This window comes from Panthera uncia (genome assembly GCF_023721935.1).
Source record: "Panthera uncia isolate 11264 chromosome C1 unlocalized genomic scaffold, Puncia_PCG_1.0 HiC_scaffold_4, whole genome shotgun sequence".
Lineage (NCBI taxonomy): Eukaryota > Metazoa > Chordata > Mammalia > Carnivora > Felidae > Panthera > Panthera uncia.
In genome coordinates, this window is record NW_026057585.1 from 20,809,520 (window position 1) to 20,829,235 (window position 19,716).

General features: G+C 35.9%; 1 protein-coding gene across 1 annotated transcript in view; it reads left to right on the forward strand.

Moving 5' to 3' along the window:
- The window catches only part of SASS6 (SAS-6 centriolar assembly protein), a 64,595-nt gene that overhangs the window by 26,815 nt on the left and 18,064 nt on the right, over positions 1-19,716 (forward strand). The window contains exons 8-14 of the mRNA XM_049616733.1: positions 7,283-7,474; positions 9,810-10,004; positions 10,113-10,202; positions 10,278-10,457; positions 10,825-10,906; positions 11,839-11,975; positions 14,311-14,439. Of these exons, the coding sequence (XP_049472690.1) occupies positions 7,283-7,474; positions 9,810-10,004; positions 10,113-10,202; positions 10,278-10,457; positions 10,825-10,906; positions 11,839-11,975; positions 14,311-14,439 (1,005 nt within the window). The remainder of the gene's footprint in view (positions 1-7,282; positions 7,475-9,809; positions 10,005-10,112; positions 10,203-10,277; positions 10,458-10,824; positions 10,907-11,838; positions 11,976-14,310; positions 14,440-19,716) is intronic.

A 19,716-nucleotide genomic window follows, 5' to 3' on the forward strand; every position in this document is an offset into this window, starting at 1 on the left:
TTTGGGATGTGATATGTTTTTTAGGAGTTTATCCATATATTCTAGGTTGTACAACTTGTTGGCATATAGTTTTCCATGTCTTTTATAACCCTTTGTATTTTTGTTTTATTGGTTATTTCTCCTTTTCATTTCTAATTTTTTTTTTTTTTAAGTTTCTATGTTGTTTATTTCTGCTCTAATTTTTTGTTTTCTTTTGAGAGAGAGTGCTTGCACGCAAGCGGGGAAGGGGCAGAGAGAGAAGTAGAGAGAGAATTTCAGGCAAGCTCTGTGCTGTCAGCATGAAGCCAAATGCAGGGTTTGAGATCATGACCTGAGCTGAAACCAAGAGTCTGATGCTCAATCAACTGAGCCATCCAGGCACCCCTCTGGTCTAATCTTTATTATTTCTTTCCTTCTACTTGTTTGGGATTTTGTTTGTTCTTTGTCTCATTTAGGTGTAAGGTTAGGTTGTTTATTTGGGATTTTTCTTTCTTCTTGAGGTAGGCCTGTATTGCTTGCTATAAACTTCCCTCTTAGAGCAGTTTTTGCTTCATCCCAAAGATTTTTGAACCATTTTGTTTCCATTTTCATTTTTCTCCATGTAATTTTCAATATCTGCTTCATTTCTTGGTGTCCCATTCATTGTTTACTAGCATGTTATTTTTAACCTTTATGTATATCTGTGATCTTTCCAGATTTTTTCTTTGATTTCTAATTTCATAATTAGAAAAGATGAATGGAACAACTTCCGTCTTTTTGAATTAATTGAGACTTACTTTGTGGTCTAATATGTGATCTATTCTGGAACATGTTTTATGTGAAAAGAATTTTTATTCTGTTTCCAGATGGAATGTTTGGATATATCTGTTAAATCCATTTTGTCCAATGTGTCATCCAAAGCCACTGTTTCCTTGTTGGTACTGTTTGGATGATCTGTTCATTGATGTAAGTGGGATGTTAAAGTCCTTTAATATTACTGTATTGCTATCAATTAGCTCCTTTATGTTATTAGCTGCTTTTATGTATTTGGATGTTTTCATGTTGGGTGCATAAATATTTACAGTTTTCATATCTTGTTGGATTGTCTCCTTAATGATAAATCATGTCCTTCTTTGTCTCTTGTTACAGTCTTTGTTTTAAAGTGGAATACCAGGGGCGCCTGAGTGGCTCAGTTGATTAAGCATCTGACTTCAGCTCAGGTCATGATTTCACAGTTCATGAGTTTGAGCCCTGCGTTGGACTCTGCTGACAGCTCAGAGCCTGGAGCCTGCTTAGGCTTCTGTGTCTCCCTCTCTCTCTGCTGCTTTCCTGCTCATGCTCTGTCTCTCAAAAATAAATAAAGATTAAAAAAAAATTTAAAAAAAAAAGTGACATACCAGTTTACACTGACATTATGGGTGTGCATGATAGTACTTCATAATAATGTGCACTTTTTCATATGCATATTAACCACTTGAGTATTCTCATGAAATTCAAGAATTTCTTGTTCAAATCTTTAGCCCATTTTAATTTTTATTATATATTTTTAAAATATATATTTATTTGAGAGAGATGGTGCATGAGTGGGGGTGTGGCAGAGAGTGAGGGAAAGAAAGAATCCCAGTCAGAGTCCACAGTGTCAGTGCAGAGCCCTACATGGAGCTCTATCCTGTGAATTGTGAGATCACATGAACTGAGATGAAATCAAGAGTTGGATGCTTAACTGACTGAGCCCCCAGGTGCCCCTCACCCATTTTTAAATTGGACTTTTAGTATTTTGCTTATTGATTGTAGGAATTTTTTGCATATTCTTGACATGAGTCCTTTGATATATGCATTGTGAATATTTTTGGTCTGGCTTGCCTTTTTCATTTCTGTATGGTATAAAGTAGGGATGTTATATCTTTATTATGTATCATATAAACGTTTACTCCCACCCTGTTTTTGCCTTTTACTATTCTTTTTTGTTGTATATAGTTCTTTTTATTTTAATCAGTCATTTTATGGTTTAAAGCTTCATTTCATGTTTGGAAAGCCTCTGCCATCCAAAGGCTATGAGAGATTTTCCTCCAGTATTTTCTTTTAATACTTTCATAGTTTTTTTTGTTGTACTTAACTTTTTTGTTTTTACTTTTTTTAATGTTTTTATACATTTTTGAGAGAGAGACAGCAGTTGCATACACAAATGTGCATGAATGGGGGAGGGGCAGAGAGAGAGAGGGACAGAGGATCTGAAGCGGGCTCTGTGTTGACAGCAGTGAGCCTGAGGTCGGGCTTGAACTCACAAACCATGAGATCATGATCAGAGCTGAAGTCAGATGCTCAGCCAACTAAGCCACTTGGTGCCCCTGTCGTATTTAACTTTTTAATCTGTTTGGAGTATATTTTTGTGGAGTGCAGTATAAGATAGGTATTTTTTTTTAACACAAAGTTAGTCATTTGTTCTAATACCATATATTCCACTTATTTAAAATGCAACTGTTAATATATATAGTAAATTCCTTTGTGTATTTTAGCTTGTTTCTGGAGTATTAGGGAGACCTAATATCTTTGCAATTTTCTTATCCACTAGCAAGAATATATTTTCATTTATTCAGGTCTTATTTGTTTAAAACAGGCTTATAGTTTACTTTTATTTCCCTCTGTCTCCTTTCTTTTTTTCTTTTCCAGTTCTTATTAAATGTTGCCTAGAGACTTTACAGTTTTTTGCTGTATAAATTGGACCATCTATGCCCCACCACTGTGATAATTTTGTTTGTTGCTGATGTATATTAATGTCACACCCATTAATTGTGGATTATATTTATATAGCCTAATAGTTTTGAAGCTGATTCTCTTAGGTTTTTCAGGTAGATATGCAATATATAAAAATGTGAGGGGGGGCGCCTGGGTGGCGCAGTCGGTTAAGCGTCCGACTTCAGCCAGGTCACGATCTCGCGGTCCGTGAGTTCGAGCCCCGCGTCAGGCTCTGGGCTGATGGCTCGGAGCCTGGAGCCTGTTTCCGATTCTGTGTCTCCCTCTCTCTCTGCCCCTCCCCCGTTCATGCTCTGTCTCTCTCTGTCCCAAAAATAAATAAAAAAACGTTGAAAAAAAAAAAATGTGAGGGGTGCCTGGGTGGCTCAGTTGGTTGAGCGTTTGACTTCACCTTAGGTCATGATCTCACGGTTAGTGAGTTTGAGTCCCACATCAGGCTTTGTGCTGACAACTTGGAGCTTGGAGCCTGCGCTGTCTCTCTCTGTCCCTCCCCTCCTCACGCTCTGTCTGTCTCTCTCTCAAAATTAAATTAACATTAAGAAAATGTGAATTTATGTTTTCTTAGTATTAATGTCTTTTTTCCTCTCATACAGAGAAATGCTAAATAATAGTGGAATACTTTCTTCATTCCATTCTTTTTTTTGGTAAATAACTTAAAATATCTCCCATTAGCAATGATGTTTGTTCTGTGTCTGAAAAAGTTTTCTTTTGTTCCTTCCAATTAAAGAGTTTTAATTCAAAGAGTGGTAAGTCAGATAAAATGATTCGGGGGGATTTAATCAAGTGATCATGTCATTTTTTTTCACTTTTATCTAATAATGTAATAAATGATAATGGATTTTTGGGGCGCCTAGGTGCTTCAGTCGATTAAGCATCTGACTCTTGATTTCAGCTCAGTTCATGATCTCATGGTTCTTGAGTTTGAGACCTGCACTGGGCTCCTGGCTGACGGTGCAGATCCTGCTTGGGATTCTGTCTTTCTCCCTCTCCCTCTGCCCCTTCCTGGAGTTCTCTCTTTTGCTCTTTCTTTCGCTTTCTTTCTTTCCTTCTTTCTCTTTCTTTCTCTTTATCTGAAAATAAAGACACTTAAAAAAAAGGGTGAGTGTGGAACCATCTTTGAATTCATAGAATAATACTTTTAGTCAAAGAGATATTTAGTATCTTGTTGAATCAATCTATGAACACTTAATATAGGACATTTGTATTTACATTTGACCCTTCAACAGCATAGGGGTTAGTAGTGCCAACCTTGCCTTGCAGTTGAAAATCCACCTATAACTTGACTCCCCAAAAACTTAATACCTAATAGCCTACTGTTGACTGGCAGCCTTACCAATAATATAAACAGCACATATTTTGTATGTTATATGTATTAAATACTATGTTGTTACTATAAAGTAAGCTAGAGGAAAGAAGATAATAAGAAAATTATAAGGAGCGGGCACCAGGGTGGCTCAGTCAGTTAAGGATCCGACTTTGGCTCAGGTCAAGGTCTCACGGTTCATGAGTTTGAACCGCACATCAAGGCTCTCTGCTGTCAGCACAGAGCCTGTTTTAGATCCTCTGTCCCCCTCTCTTCTCTCTCTGTCCCTCCCTTGCTTGTGCTCTCACTCTCTCTCTCTAAAATAAGTTAAAATGTTTAAAAAAATTATAAGGAAGAGAAAATACGTGTACAATACTGTAAAAAAATACATATGTAAGTGGATCTGCACAGTTCAAAGCTGTGTTCAAGCGTCACCTGTATATTTATAGTGAATTTGGTCTGAGATTATCCTTTCTCTGAACCCTTAGTCTGCATGTTAAAATTATGGACGATAGACTATTTTGTTAGAATTATGCTAGTGCCATGAAATGAGAACATTTTCCAGTTTTCTCTATGCTTTGGAACAGTCAGAAAACAAGGAACTATCTGTTCCTTGAAGGTTCGATAAAATTAAGTAGCCTCTTATCAGTTGGATCTAGTGCCTTTTTGAGGCATTTATCTTTAGGTTCTTTTCCCATTTCCTCCATGATCTTGGTCTGCTTGGATTTTTTTTATCATTTCTTTAGTTTTGCTAATTTATATTTCCTTAAAGAGCCATGTATTTCATCTATGTGTTTAAATGTATTAGTACCATATCATACACATTGTTATGATATTTAAAATCTTTGTATCATTTCTCATATATTCTTAACTTGTTTTGTTTTGTTTTGTTTTTGGTAGAATATATGAATGGGGGAGAGGGGCAGAGAGAGAGAGAGAGAGAGGGAGAGGGAGAGAATCTTAAGCAGGCTCCACTCCCAGCATGTGGTCCAATGCAGGGCCCAAATGGGATCCTGACCTGAGCTGAAATCTAGTTGGAGGCTCAACCTCAACAGACTGAGCCAGCCAGACCCTCCTTGTCTTTTTTTTTTTTAATTAAATTTAATTAATTAATTAAAAAGAATTTTTTTTTTTAACGTTTATTTATTTTTGAGACAGAGAGAGACAGAGCATGAACGGGGGAGGGTCAGAGAGAGGGAGACACAGAATCTGAAACAGGCTCCAGGCTCTAAGCTGTCAGCACAGAGCCCGACGCGGGGCTCGAACTCACGGACCGCGAGATCGTGACCTGAGCTGAAGTCGGACGCTCAACCGACTGAGCCACCCAGGTGCCCCTAATTTATTTATTTTTTAATGAGACTGGATGGTTTGTTTTTTGGCCTTTTTGAAGAATGCGTTTTTCATTTTATTCTATACTATTTTTTTCCTTGTTCACTAATTTCTGTCATTTCAATTTTTTTTGGTTGTTTTCAAATTCTAGAAATGCACTTACAAGTACGTTTGTTGATGACTCCAAAGTGACTGAGGGAGTTGTTTGTATTCGTTATTTGTTACTACATATTCTAATAGGATTGTGAATCAGTTCTTTGAGACTTTAAAATCGGACCATTCTTCTCTTCCTGCTGATATTATATAGGCAGTGCTTTTAAAATTTTAGTGTGCATCAGAATCATCTGCATTAAACAGTAGAAAATGTAAATGTTGCCCTATCCCTCACACTTCCTTCTTCTTTTTTTTTTTTTTTTTAAACAAAAACTCCAAAATTCTAATGGTCACTGGGATAAAACCAGTTCTTTATTTTTACTGCCTTTATTGCCTTCGATGTGTTTGCTTACCTTTGACAGTTACAGTTAGCATCTTTACCAGTTTATTCTCTTTATTCTTCTTGATTGCTCTTTCAGTGTTTTTTCCAGCACTGCATTTTCAGTCGTTTGTGAACTTCTTCTGTTTTATCAATATCTATTTTCCCTTCTCCTCTCCTTTCCGTTTTTTAAAAAAATGAGGGAATTTTGAAGTAGTTACATAAAATTCTCCAAGTGTTTTATGAGGGAGACACTCCCCTGTTCCAGTAGGAATTTTTGAATAGGGACAACTTGTCTGGAATGCAGTTTTGGAACTTGCATCAAGTTTTATATTTGTTTACATTTTTCTGAGCTGTGATTGATCATAAGGAAATAATCCAAATTTTGGATGTATGTCTGCATATAAAAGCAATCATAGTTTTATATCTAATTGTGAAAAATTGGAAAGTCCATGTCCATAGTAATGCAGAGTTTAAATGAGTTATGGTATATCCATGGAATGGAATATTATGCAGCTATTAAAGTGTTTATAGAGTGTTTTAGTGGTATGAGAAGGTATAAATGCTAAAGGAATAAGAATCATGATTAAATTGTGTAAGTGGCTTAGTCTTAATTAGTTAAATGTGTTTATTGTGTGTATGGGTGATGTCAATATAAATTTATTAGAAACATATCTGAGTATTTTCACAATCAGAAAAATATACTGTATTTTTGAAAGGTATTTAGGATTTGATAGTGTTCATCAATAGAAATTATTAAGATAGCCTTGTAGTATGATTCAAACAGGCACAAGATTACATATTTATTACCATGTTCAAATTTTTTCATGGCATAGGGGTGCCTGGCTGGCTATGCCTGACTCTTCTGTCAGAAGAGTGTGTGACTCTTGATCTCAGGGTTGTGAGTTCAGGCTCCACACTGGATATAGAGACTACTTAAAAATAAAATCTTAAATAGATTTTATCATGGGTAAAACATAGCTACTAAATGTAAGACTGAACTAATGAACAATACCTTGTCAATTTTATAAATTTAGGGCTTTTTTTAATTATAAAAAATATATACTGTTGTACAAAACTGAAATAATATAATGGTATTTAAAGTGAATACTGAAAATTCCCTGTGTATCCGCTTATTTACTTTTAACACAAATAGGTTCATACTATACTATTTTGGAGTTTTTTAACATAATCATGTCATTCTTCCCTTAACTTGAAGACTATTACTTCTAAATGTATGTGGGTTTAAGAGAAGCAGAAATTAAGAACAAGATCATAATGGTAAATTTGCCTTTGTTGGCCTTTCTCCTTCATGAAATCCATAATTGAAAATAGAGCCTCTGAAACAGGGAAATTTTATAATTATATAGAACAACTAAGATATTTTTTTCTTCAAATCTTCCTGTGTGTGTGTGTGTGTGTGTGTGTGTGTGTTTTAATTATGGTACTATATTTTTATATAATAGGCACAGGTACAATGTCAACAGCAGCATGAACAACAGAAAAAAGATTTAGAAATCCTCCATCAACGAAACATCCAGCAGCTACAAAACAAATTATCTGAGTTAGAAGCGGCTAATAAGGACCTAATGGAAAGAAAATATAAAGGAGACTCTACCATCAGAGAACTGAAAACAAAACTCTCTGGTGTTGAAGAGGTATTGAACTTTGAGTTTGTTCCCCCCACCACCAATTTAAAATAGTGTTTTAATTTGGTGACTTTATTACTTGTGTGCATGGTGTTTCTCTAATGCTTTGCAAGGCTCTCTTGGTGGTGTTAGGGTAATCAGTTCAGACAATGCAAAAAAATTGAGAATCTAAAATCTGATAGAAAATGATAATTCAGAACAGAACTGAGGTAAAATTGGATATTTTTAGTTAAGGTTTTGAGGGGTAGGTCATTGGCACAGTGATCAGTGTACTTTTAATATCCTCACGGTGTCTATGGGTCTGTATACTCAGTGTTGACAGGACTGGTTCTTTCAGCCTACCTAACATACCAAACAACTATATGAAGTTGTGTCTAATAATAATAATGATACTTTATTAGTAATGATAGTAGCTACGCTTACTGAACACATGCTATGTGACAGGCACTGTGTAACTATTTTACATATAGTAAACCATTTAGTTTTCGTAACAATTCTTTTATTTATTTATTTATTTTTAATTTTTTAATTATTTTTTTTCCAATTCTCTTAAAGAAGGTACTATTATCACCATCTGATAAACTAAGGCACAGAGAAGTTAAGTAACTTGCCCAAGGTCACATAGCCAGTAAGTAGAAGAGCAAGGATTGGAACCTCTATTATTTGCTTGTCTTTAGAACTCCCTTGTTTTTTCAGTCAACAGAGACATTTCTTAAATCTTGCTATAGTGACACATTGTTGATGCTTTGGCCCTGATTATAGACTCCTTCCTAGCATTATTATACATTAATGTCATGAATTAATCAGAAAACGTAGATTTTGTTAAATCTATCGTATATTTTTTAAATTTTTTTAATGTTTATTTATTTTTGAGAGAGAGAGTGGGGGAGGGGCAGAGAGAGAGAGAGAGGGAGACACAGAATCCAAAGCAGAGACACAGAGTGGGGGAGGGGCAGAGAGAGAGAGAGGGAGACACAGAATCCAAAGCAGGCTCCAGGCTCTGAGCTGTCAGCACAGAGCCCCACACGGGGCTCGAGCCCACAAGCTGTGAGATCATGACCTGATCTGAAGTCCGACGCTTAACCAATTGAACCACCCCAAGTCTATCATATTTAAAGATCACCAGTGTTACTTGGGCTCATGACACTTCCCATTCCATTTCACCAGTCTCTTGTGCTTAGGAAACTCTAAAGCCTGACTTGATGCTCACTGCCATTTATTATTTAGTATGTACCAGGCATTATGGTAAGCAAGGTGCATTAGGGTTCTTATGAAGATTAAGTGAAGTAATTGATGAAGTGTTAATTCTGTTTTACAAATGAGGGAGCTGAGAAGTAGGTTAAAATAATTCCTAAGATTACACAGAAGAACCTAGATTTGTATTCAAATCCAGCAGAGTCTGCTTCTAAAACCACTATGGCATAATACTATAAAATTATTTTATAAAGTTTTTGTTATGAAAGTTATGTAGGAATACTATATACAAGACTTGTGTATACTGGCGTATTTGGTGATATTAGCTGATTAGGGAGTGATCTGCCCTAGATTTTTAATAACCCATTTTTAATTAACAATTATGTTTGCTTGTTTTTGTTTTAAAGAGTGAACCAAGAGGGAATCCAGAAGTGTTAACAAATTTATTGACATGGAAAGATATTTGTAATATTTAAAGAAGTTAGATTATAAAACTGCACAGTATGAGCACTTTCTAAAAAAAATCCGTGTATATAAAAAGAGCAAAATGTTAACTCTAGGTCATAGATAGCTGCCATCCTTGGCTACCCTTCGGATCAGTTGGAGAATGCTCAAATGTCCTAGTGCCCAGGACATACCTCATACTAACTGTAAATAAGACTCTCTTGGGGAGGGTATCAGGCACCAGTAGTTTTTAAAGCTTCCTAGGTGATTTCAATATGCATAGTAGCTTGAGAACCACCGCTTACGTGGTAGAATGATAGGGCTTTTTATTTAGTTATTTATTTTATGTTTTTGAAATTCTGTTATAATGGCTGTTTATGACAAATGATTTTTTTAAAGTGTAAATTTCAAGATACCAAAAAATCCTTGTTACTAGTTTTTTAGAGTTGTAGTAATTTATTCATAAATGAGGATTATTTTCCTTGTTGTCATTGAATTAGATATTAGTATATTTTACAATTATTATTCAAATCTACAAGTTACATATACCTTTAGAGGGATATCCAAATCCTTTTTTAAAAAATCAATACTAGAACTTTAAAATTATTAAAGGTATTTTTAAAATATTTTAAACATCTTAATTATAAATAACCATAGTGGACCAACTTCTCTTTTTTATGCTGCATCATTTTTTTTCTTTCTGTAGGAGCTCCAGCGGGCTAAGCAAGAAGTCCTCTCTTTGCGAAGAGAAAATTCTACCCTAGATGCTGAATGCCATGAAAAAGAAAAGCATATTAATCAGCTACAAACAAAAGTGGCTGTTTTAGAACAGGAAATCAAGGATAAGGACCAGCTTGTTTTAAGAACAAAAGAAGCATTTGATACAATCCAGGAACAAAAGGTCTATTTAAACATTTTTGAAACAAATTGATGATTACATTTACAAGTGATGCTTTTCTTAAACACAAGCATCTTATTAATTATTCATGTTTTTAAAAATATGTATCAGGTGGCTTTAGAAGAAAATGGTGAGAAAAATCAGGTACAACTAGGAAAACTTGAAGCTACAATAAAATCATTATCAGCGGAACTTCTTAAGGTTCGTTTCTAAAAATAACAGAATATTAAATTTCATTGGATTAAGTAGAGATATACATATGAAGCTCTTTTACAGGCAAATGAAATTATCAAGAAGTTGCAGGGGGATCTGAAAACTTTAATGGGTAAATTGAAACTGAAGAATACAGTAACTATTCAGCAAGAGAAACTCTTAGCTGAGAAGGAAGAAAAATTACAAAAGGAACAAAAGGAATTACAAGATGTTGGACAGTCTCTCCGAATTAAAGAGCAAGAGGTGGTGAATATTTTCTGTTTTTGCATGTGTGACTATTTGCAAAGTTTAACAAATTTTCTTAGATGTAGATTTTAAATTTCCATTTTGTTATATTCGAGAATATCTTTGACTCCCCTTCCCCCCCCCCCCCCCAACCTTTCAACAGAAGTTAATGTGTGACAACCTGAAAAGTTAGTTATCATGACTCAGGTACCTTGAGTGTTCATATATACGTACTGTATATGTGTATATACATATATAGATACACAGTTACACTGGAGAGCTATAATTCATTCTATTTAATAACAGTTAACAGTAATCAGTTATTAATAGAAATACGTTTCAGTTTTTAATTTTTATTATACTTATGAGGATTGACATATTTCAGGTATGCAAATTACAAGAACAATTAGAAGCTACAGTCCAAAAACTTGAAGAAAGCAAACAGCTTCTAAAAAATAATGAAAAGTGTAAGTATTTTAACTTTTTAAAAAAAAAATTTTTTTTTAACGTTTATTTATTTTTGAGACAGAGAGAGACAGAGCATGAACGGAGGAGAGTCAGAGAGAGAGAGGGAGACACAGAATCTGAAACAGGCTCCAGGCTCTGAGGTGTCAGCACAGAGCCCGACGCGGGGCTTGAACTCACGAACTGCGAGATCATGACCTGAGCCAAAGTCAGACGCTTAACCGACTGAGCCACCCAGGCGCCCCTTAACTTTTTATGTAAAAGAAGTTTGTAACTGTACTCTTAATCTGAAAACGTTATTTGAATTCATAAAAGTCCAGGTAGATCAAGATACTGCTCCATACAGATAATTTCTGTTTTAAATATACTGTCTCCATGTCTTTGCTACAGTAACTTATATATCAGCTGCCCTGTAAAACGGTTACCATTCTGAAGAAAACCATATTACATGTGTCAGTAACCCAAAATTAAGTGTTGAAAATATTAACGATAACTTAAGTTCTTCACTGATTAAAGTTCTTCACTACACCTTGTTTAATTGCTGTATTTACCTAATAGTAACAACATGAATTATTTGAAACTAAAATATAAGATCAAGCCTATAACATTTTCTCAGTATTTAGTATTGGTTATCAGATAAGAGTGGGAACTTTAAGTAAACTAAGATATTATTCTAGAAATGAAAGCCTTGAAAGAGATCCTTGACTAGCAGAAATACATGTTTCAGATTGTAATAGGTTAAGGAGTTCTATGTGGTAGTTGCTCAAATAAGAGTCTTTAATGACAAAAATTTAGGTAAACCTGTAGTCTCCTGTGATATAAGGTAATCTTAAAGACTTAACATTTTAAAAATCTCAGTATAATTTTTAAATGTTTAAAGTAATTAGAAAAAAATAATCAAAATTCTTTATCTTGTTTTGTTCTTTTATTTAAGTAATCACATGGTTAAATAAAGAACTAAATGAAAATCAGCTAGTGAGAAAGCAAGATGTATTGGGACCGTCCACCACTCCGCCTGTACATTCGAGCAGCAACGCAATCAGAAGTGGGATTTCTCCTAATTCTAATGTGGTAAGATTTAAACTAAGGTGTGAGCGGTCGTTGGGGCGTCTGGATGGCTCAGTCGGTTAAGCATCTGACTCTTGATTTTGGCTCAGGTTATGGTCTCACGGTTCGTGAGTTCGAGATGTGTGTGGGGCTGCAGAATCTGCTTGGGATTCTCTTTCCCTCTCCTGTTTGCGCGCGCGCGCTCTCTCTCTCTCTCTCTCAAGTAAATAAACTTAAAAAAAAAATGATGTGAGTGGTCTTAGTACATTTCCTAAAACAAAAATATTCCCAGACTGTGAGGAAGTTTCCATGACTTCAGGTGCCGGTACTAATATGCATATTTCAGGTATGCAAATTATAAGAACAGTGAGAAATGGGATTTAAACTTTAAAGAGTCCTACAGTTATTAGCACAGTTATTATTTGAAACTAATTATTAGTCCTACTAGTTACTAGTTACTAGTTATTAGTTACTAGTTACTAGTTATTAGTTACTAGTTACTAGTAGCAGTTACTAGTCCTACAGTTATTGGAAGTGTGACATATAGGTATACTTGCTCTTAGCAAAGAGGCTATTTTTCAAGGGCACACTTCTTTTTAAGATTTTATTCATATAGAAATCACTCATAACTAAAGTAATGCCACATGTGCTGAAAAGCTTACAGTATTCACGGGGCCTTAAGAAGGGAGAATAGGCTTTGGGCTCAAGTTTGGAACTGTGACGGATGGAGCCTAAACTGAATTCTGTTTGAAAAACAGGAGGTGGGGGGGGGCAGAGAGAGAAAGAAGTGTCCTTTTATCAAGCTTGTCAGTTCCAGATTCCCGAAGGAATAGTTAGGAAATATAAGCTTTCTAGCTCCCAGTACCAGGAGCTTTTTCCTTGCAAGAAATTAGGGGAAACAGAAGAGCAGCTCCTTACGTCTGGGAGCTGGCTTGCTGCTGTCAGCAACACCCTGGTGTTGCTAGGAGAGCTGTCCTGGCACTCACAACTAGGCATTGGGGCTCTCCTGTTGAACAAACGATATAACAGAAAATCAACATCAGGCAAGGCCACTTTGTGACTGTGACGGATCAAGACAAAAACAAGACCACCTCATAATCATGTCAGACCACAATTTTAAAAAAATCATTGCCAAGCCACAAAACTACACAAGCTTTCTCCTATCCTGGCTAATGTGATTGGTTGTTGCTTCATTACCAATTATAGTTTTGGCCTTAGTACATTCTTCCTGACTTACAAGGTTTATTTCAGATAGTCACACAGTTATCCTTATTTACAGATAGCATCCAACCCACAACAAAGCCACACTTTATTAAACTCTCCCTTAAACCACCTAACACATAAGTCCAATAAATAAGTCCCTTTAACACCTTCATACTGCCACATCCCTTTTACTAGGTTCCCCACAGTGTGCAGTCTCCATTGTTTGCAAGGAGCAGTAAACCCAGGGTGTAACCTAAAGATACATTTCTGGTAGTTTTTGGTTGGAGAGCACTGGCAGAGGATTTAAAATGTAAATAAATACTTAATTGAAGTTTAAATCTATCCCAATAAATCAGGTAGTACTTAATCAGATAGTACTTGATGTTTAAAGAGAGGAATGGATTTTTGCTAAATAGAAAAAGGTGTAGAAAGAAGTGCCCACTGCTGAATGACAAACTTGAAAAAATTTGACAGGCTTGACCTTCATGACTTTGTAAAAGGTATTTTTTGTCATGTAACCACTGATGTACATAATTGCTTCCTAAGATTTGTGTTTCAGTTGCGCTCTTATAAAAATAAACTATTTTCATAACATTGGTTAATGGTGGTGTCACCATATTGAAAATCACTGACAAAGCCAGTTACTGTGTCAGGTAGTCCATGTAAGAACATGTCTTGGGGTCCGTGGGTGGCTCAGCTGGTTAAGTGTCTGACTTCGACTTAGGTCGTGATCTCACTGTTCGTAAGTTCAAGCCCCATGTCAGGCACTGTGCTGTTTATACTCATTTTCGTGGAAAATTATTTTTATTTTATATCTGATTGGCTTATTGAACTGTGACTCCATCCTTCCAGCATCCCTTTTTTTAGGAATGGAAGGCCTGTAGGGAACCCAGGTGTTCAGAGAGGTTTAGAGAGGCCGCTGTTTGAACTCCGTTTAAAGCCAGATCCAATGGTTGACTTTGTCAAGCTTGTATAGCCACTCTTTAAAAAGCCTTAAGGTATCCCAGCCTCATGCTATGTAATAAAGCAGAGTTTTGGTGTCATGATAAGATTAGCCTCTAAGATAGTACTCAATTATTATAACAGATGCTGACGCCTCCTGGATTGGCAAATACTAATGTCTCATCCTTAACCTTTTTTATGTTTTTATTTTTAGGTTGATGGTAGACTTACTTACCCAGCCTGTGGGATTGGTTACCCTGTCTCCTCTGCATTTGCATTCCAGAATACCTTTCCTCATCCTATATCTGCCAAAAATAACATCCATCCAGTTTCAGGACCAAAGGTAGACACATTAATACCTTTTTGAGGCAAGGTGTAGCAACTTATTAAATATTTTTAATTTTAAAAATTACCTTAGCCTTTGATCACTTACTAAGTATTGAATATCTAGTTCATTCTTATAGGAAACACTATCTGCTCTATATGGTATTTCTTGAATTGCTGTAATTTATAAAAAGGTAGACATCAGTATGCTTAAACTTGATTCCTATTCAACCTCTTTCTCCATTTTTATTCATTCTGTGTTCAATCTTTTACAACTCTTAAACTTAACTAGGATTATTGACTTCATACTGTTGATGTATTAACTATGGTGACCTTTTTGGATCCTTTTGCTAGGATTTAAAGGTCTGAAAAGGCAGGATTATAGCATATTCTACAATGTAGTTCTGGCAACATCTTAAAGAGCATGGGGCTAACATTTCCTCAAATCTGATTTATTTGCTGAGACTTTTTTCCTACCCGCTTGAGTTCTTCATTGTCATTGTTATTACTAATGTCTTAGGTTTATATATTGTTTTCATATGTAGTATAATTTTATCTTCACAATAATTTCATCCACCAGACCAACCACTGATTCCATTTCATTACTAACTTTAGGTCAAAAAAATTTTTTTTTCCTAAATCTTGGGGCGCCTGGGTGGCTCAGTCGGTTAAGCATCCGACTTCGGCTCAGGTCATGATCTCGCGGTCTGTGAGTTCGAGCCCCGCGTCGGGCTCTGTGCTAACAGCTCAGAGCCTGGAGCCTGTTTCAGAGTCTGTGTCTCCCACTCTTTGGCCCTCCCTGTTCATGCTCTGTCTCTCTCTGTCTCAAAAATAAATAAACATTAAAAAAAAATTTTTTAAAAATCTTGAAGACAAACTTTAAAAAAAAATTTTTTTTTTAATGTTTATTTTTGACAGAGAGAGACAGAGCATGAGCTGGGGAGGGGCAGAGAGAGAGGGAGACACAGAATCTGAAGCAGGCTCCAGGTTCTGAGCTGTCAGCACAAAGCCAGACACGGGTCTCGAACTCACAGACCGCGAGATCATGACCCGAGCCGAAGTCAGACACTCGACTGAGCCACCCAGGCGCCCCAAGACAAACATTTTTGAAAGGAATATTTTATAAAATAACTGAGGACTTTGAAATTGCTATTATAAACCCTTTCTCAAAAGAAACCTGCGTGGCTTAGTCGATGAAGTGTCTCAATCTTGGCTCAGGTTGTGATCTCACTGTTCGTGAAATCAAGCCCTGTGTCAGTCTCTGCACTGACAGTGTGGAGCCTGCTTGGGATTCTCTCCCTCCCTCTCTGCACCCTGCTTGCCTGTGTGCTCTCTAAAAATAAATAAACTTGGGCGCCTGGGTGGCGCAGCCGGTTAAGCGTCCGACTTCAGCTCAGGTCACGATCTCGCGGTCCATGAGTTCGAGCCCCGCGTCGGGCTCTGGGCTGATGGCTCAGAGCCTGGAGCCTGCTTCCGATTCTGTGTCTCCCTCTCTCTCTGCCCCTCCCCCGTTCATGCTCTGTCTCTCTCTGTCCCAAAAATAAATAAAAAACGTTGAAAAAAAAATAAAAAAAAAATAAAAATAAATAAACTTACAAATAAACGCTTTGTTAAATTAGTTTTGGGCTGCTCTAAAAATAACCTGCCTGTGTTGCTTAGGCATATGCTTTTTTGCCAAAGCCTTATTAACTGTCATCTGGAGCTATTGAGAATTCTCAATGAAATGAGAACTAAACCTGAGTTTTATGCTTAGAATATCATTATGTGAGTATTTAGATGCACTTAGGTGGCTTTTCTTGCATTGCTTGTTAAAGAGCATTAGATATGTGTTCAGAGGATTACTATTGTTTTTTTACAATGTTAAGTAACTCTTGTACTGTTCATTAACTTTATTTGTCCATATTTTATTTTTAAATTTTGATTCCAGTATAATAAATATAGTGTTATATTAGTTTCAGGTGTATAATGTAGTGAATCAACAATTCTATGTATTACTCAGTGCTCATCAAGATGTACACTTTGGGAATGCAAGCTGGTGCACCCACTCTGGAAAACAGTATGGAGGTTCCTCAAAAAACTAAAAATAGAACTACCCTACGACCCAGCAATTGCACTACTAGGTATTTATCCAAGGGATACAGGTGTGCTGTTTCGAAGGGACACATGCACCCCAATGTTTATAGCAGCACTATCAACAATAGCCAAAGTATGGAAAGAGCCCAAATGTCCGTTGACGGATGAATGGATAAAGAAGATGTGGTGTGTTTGTGTGTATACCACAGAATATCACTCGGCAATCAAAAAGAATGAAATCTTGCCATTTGCAACTACATGGATGGAACTGGAGGGTATTATGCTAAGTGAAATTAGAGAAAGACAAAAATCATACGACTTCACTCATATGAGGACTTTAAGAGACAAAACAGATGAACATAAGGGAAGGGAAACTAATATAAAAACAGGGAGGGGGACAAAACAGAAGAGAGTCATGAATATGGAGAACAAACTCTGAGGGTTACTGGAGGGGGTGTGGGAGGGAGGATGGGCTAAATGGGTAAGGGACATTAAGGAATCTACTCCTGAAATCATTGTTGCACTATATGCTAACTAATTTGGATGTAAATTAAAAAAAATAAAAAATAAAAAAAATAAAAGATGAAAACAAAAAAAGACTAGTGAATACTGGAAAGCTTCAAGGGCAAAAATAAATAAATGTATACTTAATCCTCTTCATTAATTTCATCCATCCCTCCTGACCCCCCTCTGGTAACCATCATTTTGTTTTCTGGTTTATCTCTTTTTTTTTCCTTTGCTTGTTTTGTTTTTTAAATTCCACATGAGTGAAATCATGGGTATTTGTCTTTCTTTGACATATTTCACATACTATTATATCTTTTAGCTCCATCCATGTTATTTATTGCAAATGGCAAGATTCATTATTTTTTATGGCTGAATAGTATTCCAGTGTGCACGCGCGCGTGTGTTGCATCATCTTGACCCTTTCATCTCTTGATGGACACTTGGGTTACTTCCATAATTTGGCTATTGTGTATAATGCTGCCATAAACATAGGGGTATATATATCTTTTTGAATTAGCATTTTCATATTCATTGGGTAAATACCTGATATTTACTGGATCATATGGCAATTTTCTTTTTAATTTTTTGAGGAACCTCCATACTGTTTTCCACAGTGGCTGCACCAGTTTGCATTCCCAACAGCAGTATATGAGGGTTCCTTTTTCTCCACATCCTTGCCAACACCTGTTTTTCCTTTCTTTTCTCTTTTCTTTTTTCTTTTCTTTTCTTTTCTTTTCTTTCTTTTTAATGGTTTCTTGAATATTACTGTTTCTTCATGAATATCTGCATATTCAAGTGTGGTTGCATCTTGGGATCAAATTTTGTCTTGAGAATTATGATTGAATTGCTTTTTCATTTTTTTCTAACTTTTTTTTTTTAATTCCAGTTAGTTAACAATGTTATTAGTTTCAGGTGTACACTACAGTAATTTAGCAGTTCCATACATCACCGCGTGCTCATCACAAGTGCACTCCTTGATCCCCACCACCTATTTAACCCATCTCCCCTTCCCCCTCTCCTCTGGTAGCCATCAGATTGTTCTCTGTAATTAAAAGTCTTGTTTCTTGCTTTGACTCTCATTTTTTCCTTTGCTTGTTTGTTTTGTTCCTAAATTCCACGAGTGAAATCATATGGTATTTGTTTTTCTCTGTGATGTATTTCATTTAGCATCACAATCTCTAGTTCCATCCATGTCGTTGCAAAAGGCAAGATTTCACATTTTTATGACTGAATAATATTCCATTTTGTATATGTACTACATCTTTATTCATTTATCAGTTGGTGGACACTTGGACTGCTATAAACATAGGGGTGCATGTATCCCTTTGAATTAGTGTTTTTGTGTTCTTTGGATAAATATCCAGTAGTTTGATTGCAGGATCATAAGGTGGTTCTATTTTTAACCTAAAAAAAAGTTTTTTATTTTGAGAGAGAAACAGAGTATGTGCGTGCATGAGTGAGGAAGGGGTGGGGTGGGGGGGGGTAGGGAGAGATAGCATCCCAAGCACCCTCCATGCTGTTAACACAGGGCCCAATACAGGGCTCAAATCCATGCTGTGAGATCAGGACCTGAGCCAAAATCAAGAGTCGGGCACTTAACCAGCTGAGCCACCCAGGCGCAGCTCTATTTGTAACTTTTTGAGGAAACCCCACATTGTTTTCCATATTGCTTCTTTATTTTAAACAGCTTTCCAAGAAAATATATAATGTCCCAAATGAGGACAAGAAATACTACAGACTTTTTCCAGATAGTTGCCTAGTTTGTAGGAGTAATTATGGCTCACAAGATTACCTTTCTTACTGTTCTTCTAGAATTGGAGAAGTCATTATAACAAGGGTGTTTTTAGAAGCAAGACTTCTAGAGTTTCCTATATCATTGATTTTTGTATTCTTTTGATCTTGTATCCTCAACAGTTAAAAAACAAAAGAAAACGATTTTAAAACACTTTGAGCTTGAATCTTTAACACATGAATATTTATTTGTGAATTGTATACTTATACTACTATGCATATTGTATACAGTATAGTTTACTGGTTAAGAAGGTGGAATCTGATGTTAGAATTTAAATCCTGTCTTTGTCAATGTGAATTGGTTCAGCCACCGAAACACAAAAAACAGGCATCTAACTCTTAATGCTTCAGTGTCTCTACTTGTAAAGTAAAGCAGTAATTTTATCTCCTTTACTGGGTTATTGTGAGGGTTAGGTAAGTTAATATATTTGTTTAGAATAGTGCCTGGGACATGATAAGTGATTTATTATTTTATCTATTAAATACTACTAATAGCATACTCAGAAATTAAAGAGTGAAATTGAAAGTATATATAAATCAAATTTATAAGATTTTCTTCTCCTACCTCAATGCATGGTATTATCACCACCTACTTTGAGACCACAGATCTGGTTAGTCTGGTGCTAGCAGATATTGTGATTAAAACATGATCTTTTTAGTTGAAGTAAAAAGAAACCATTTTATTTCATGACATTGAAATTGTGATATATCTGGTGTCTTTAAATGTTACTGTTGGGATTTAGTACATTCAAGTAGATGCTTAACTGTGAGGATGTAAAATAAAATGAGTTAAATTAACATAAATTAGGCAAGAAACAAAATCATGCTGAAGGAAATAGAGAGGAGTGTTTTAAAAGATTGTGGCATGCTGACAAATAGAACATTTGATAATGTCATGGTGTCTTGTTCAGTTGAGTGTCCTGAC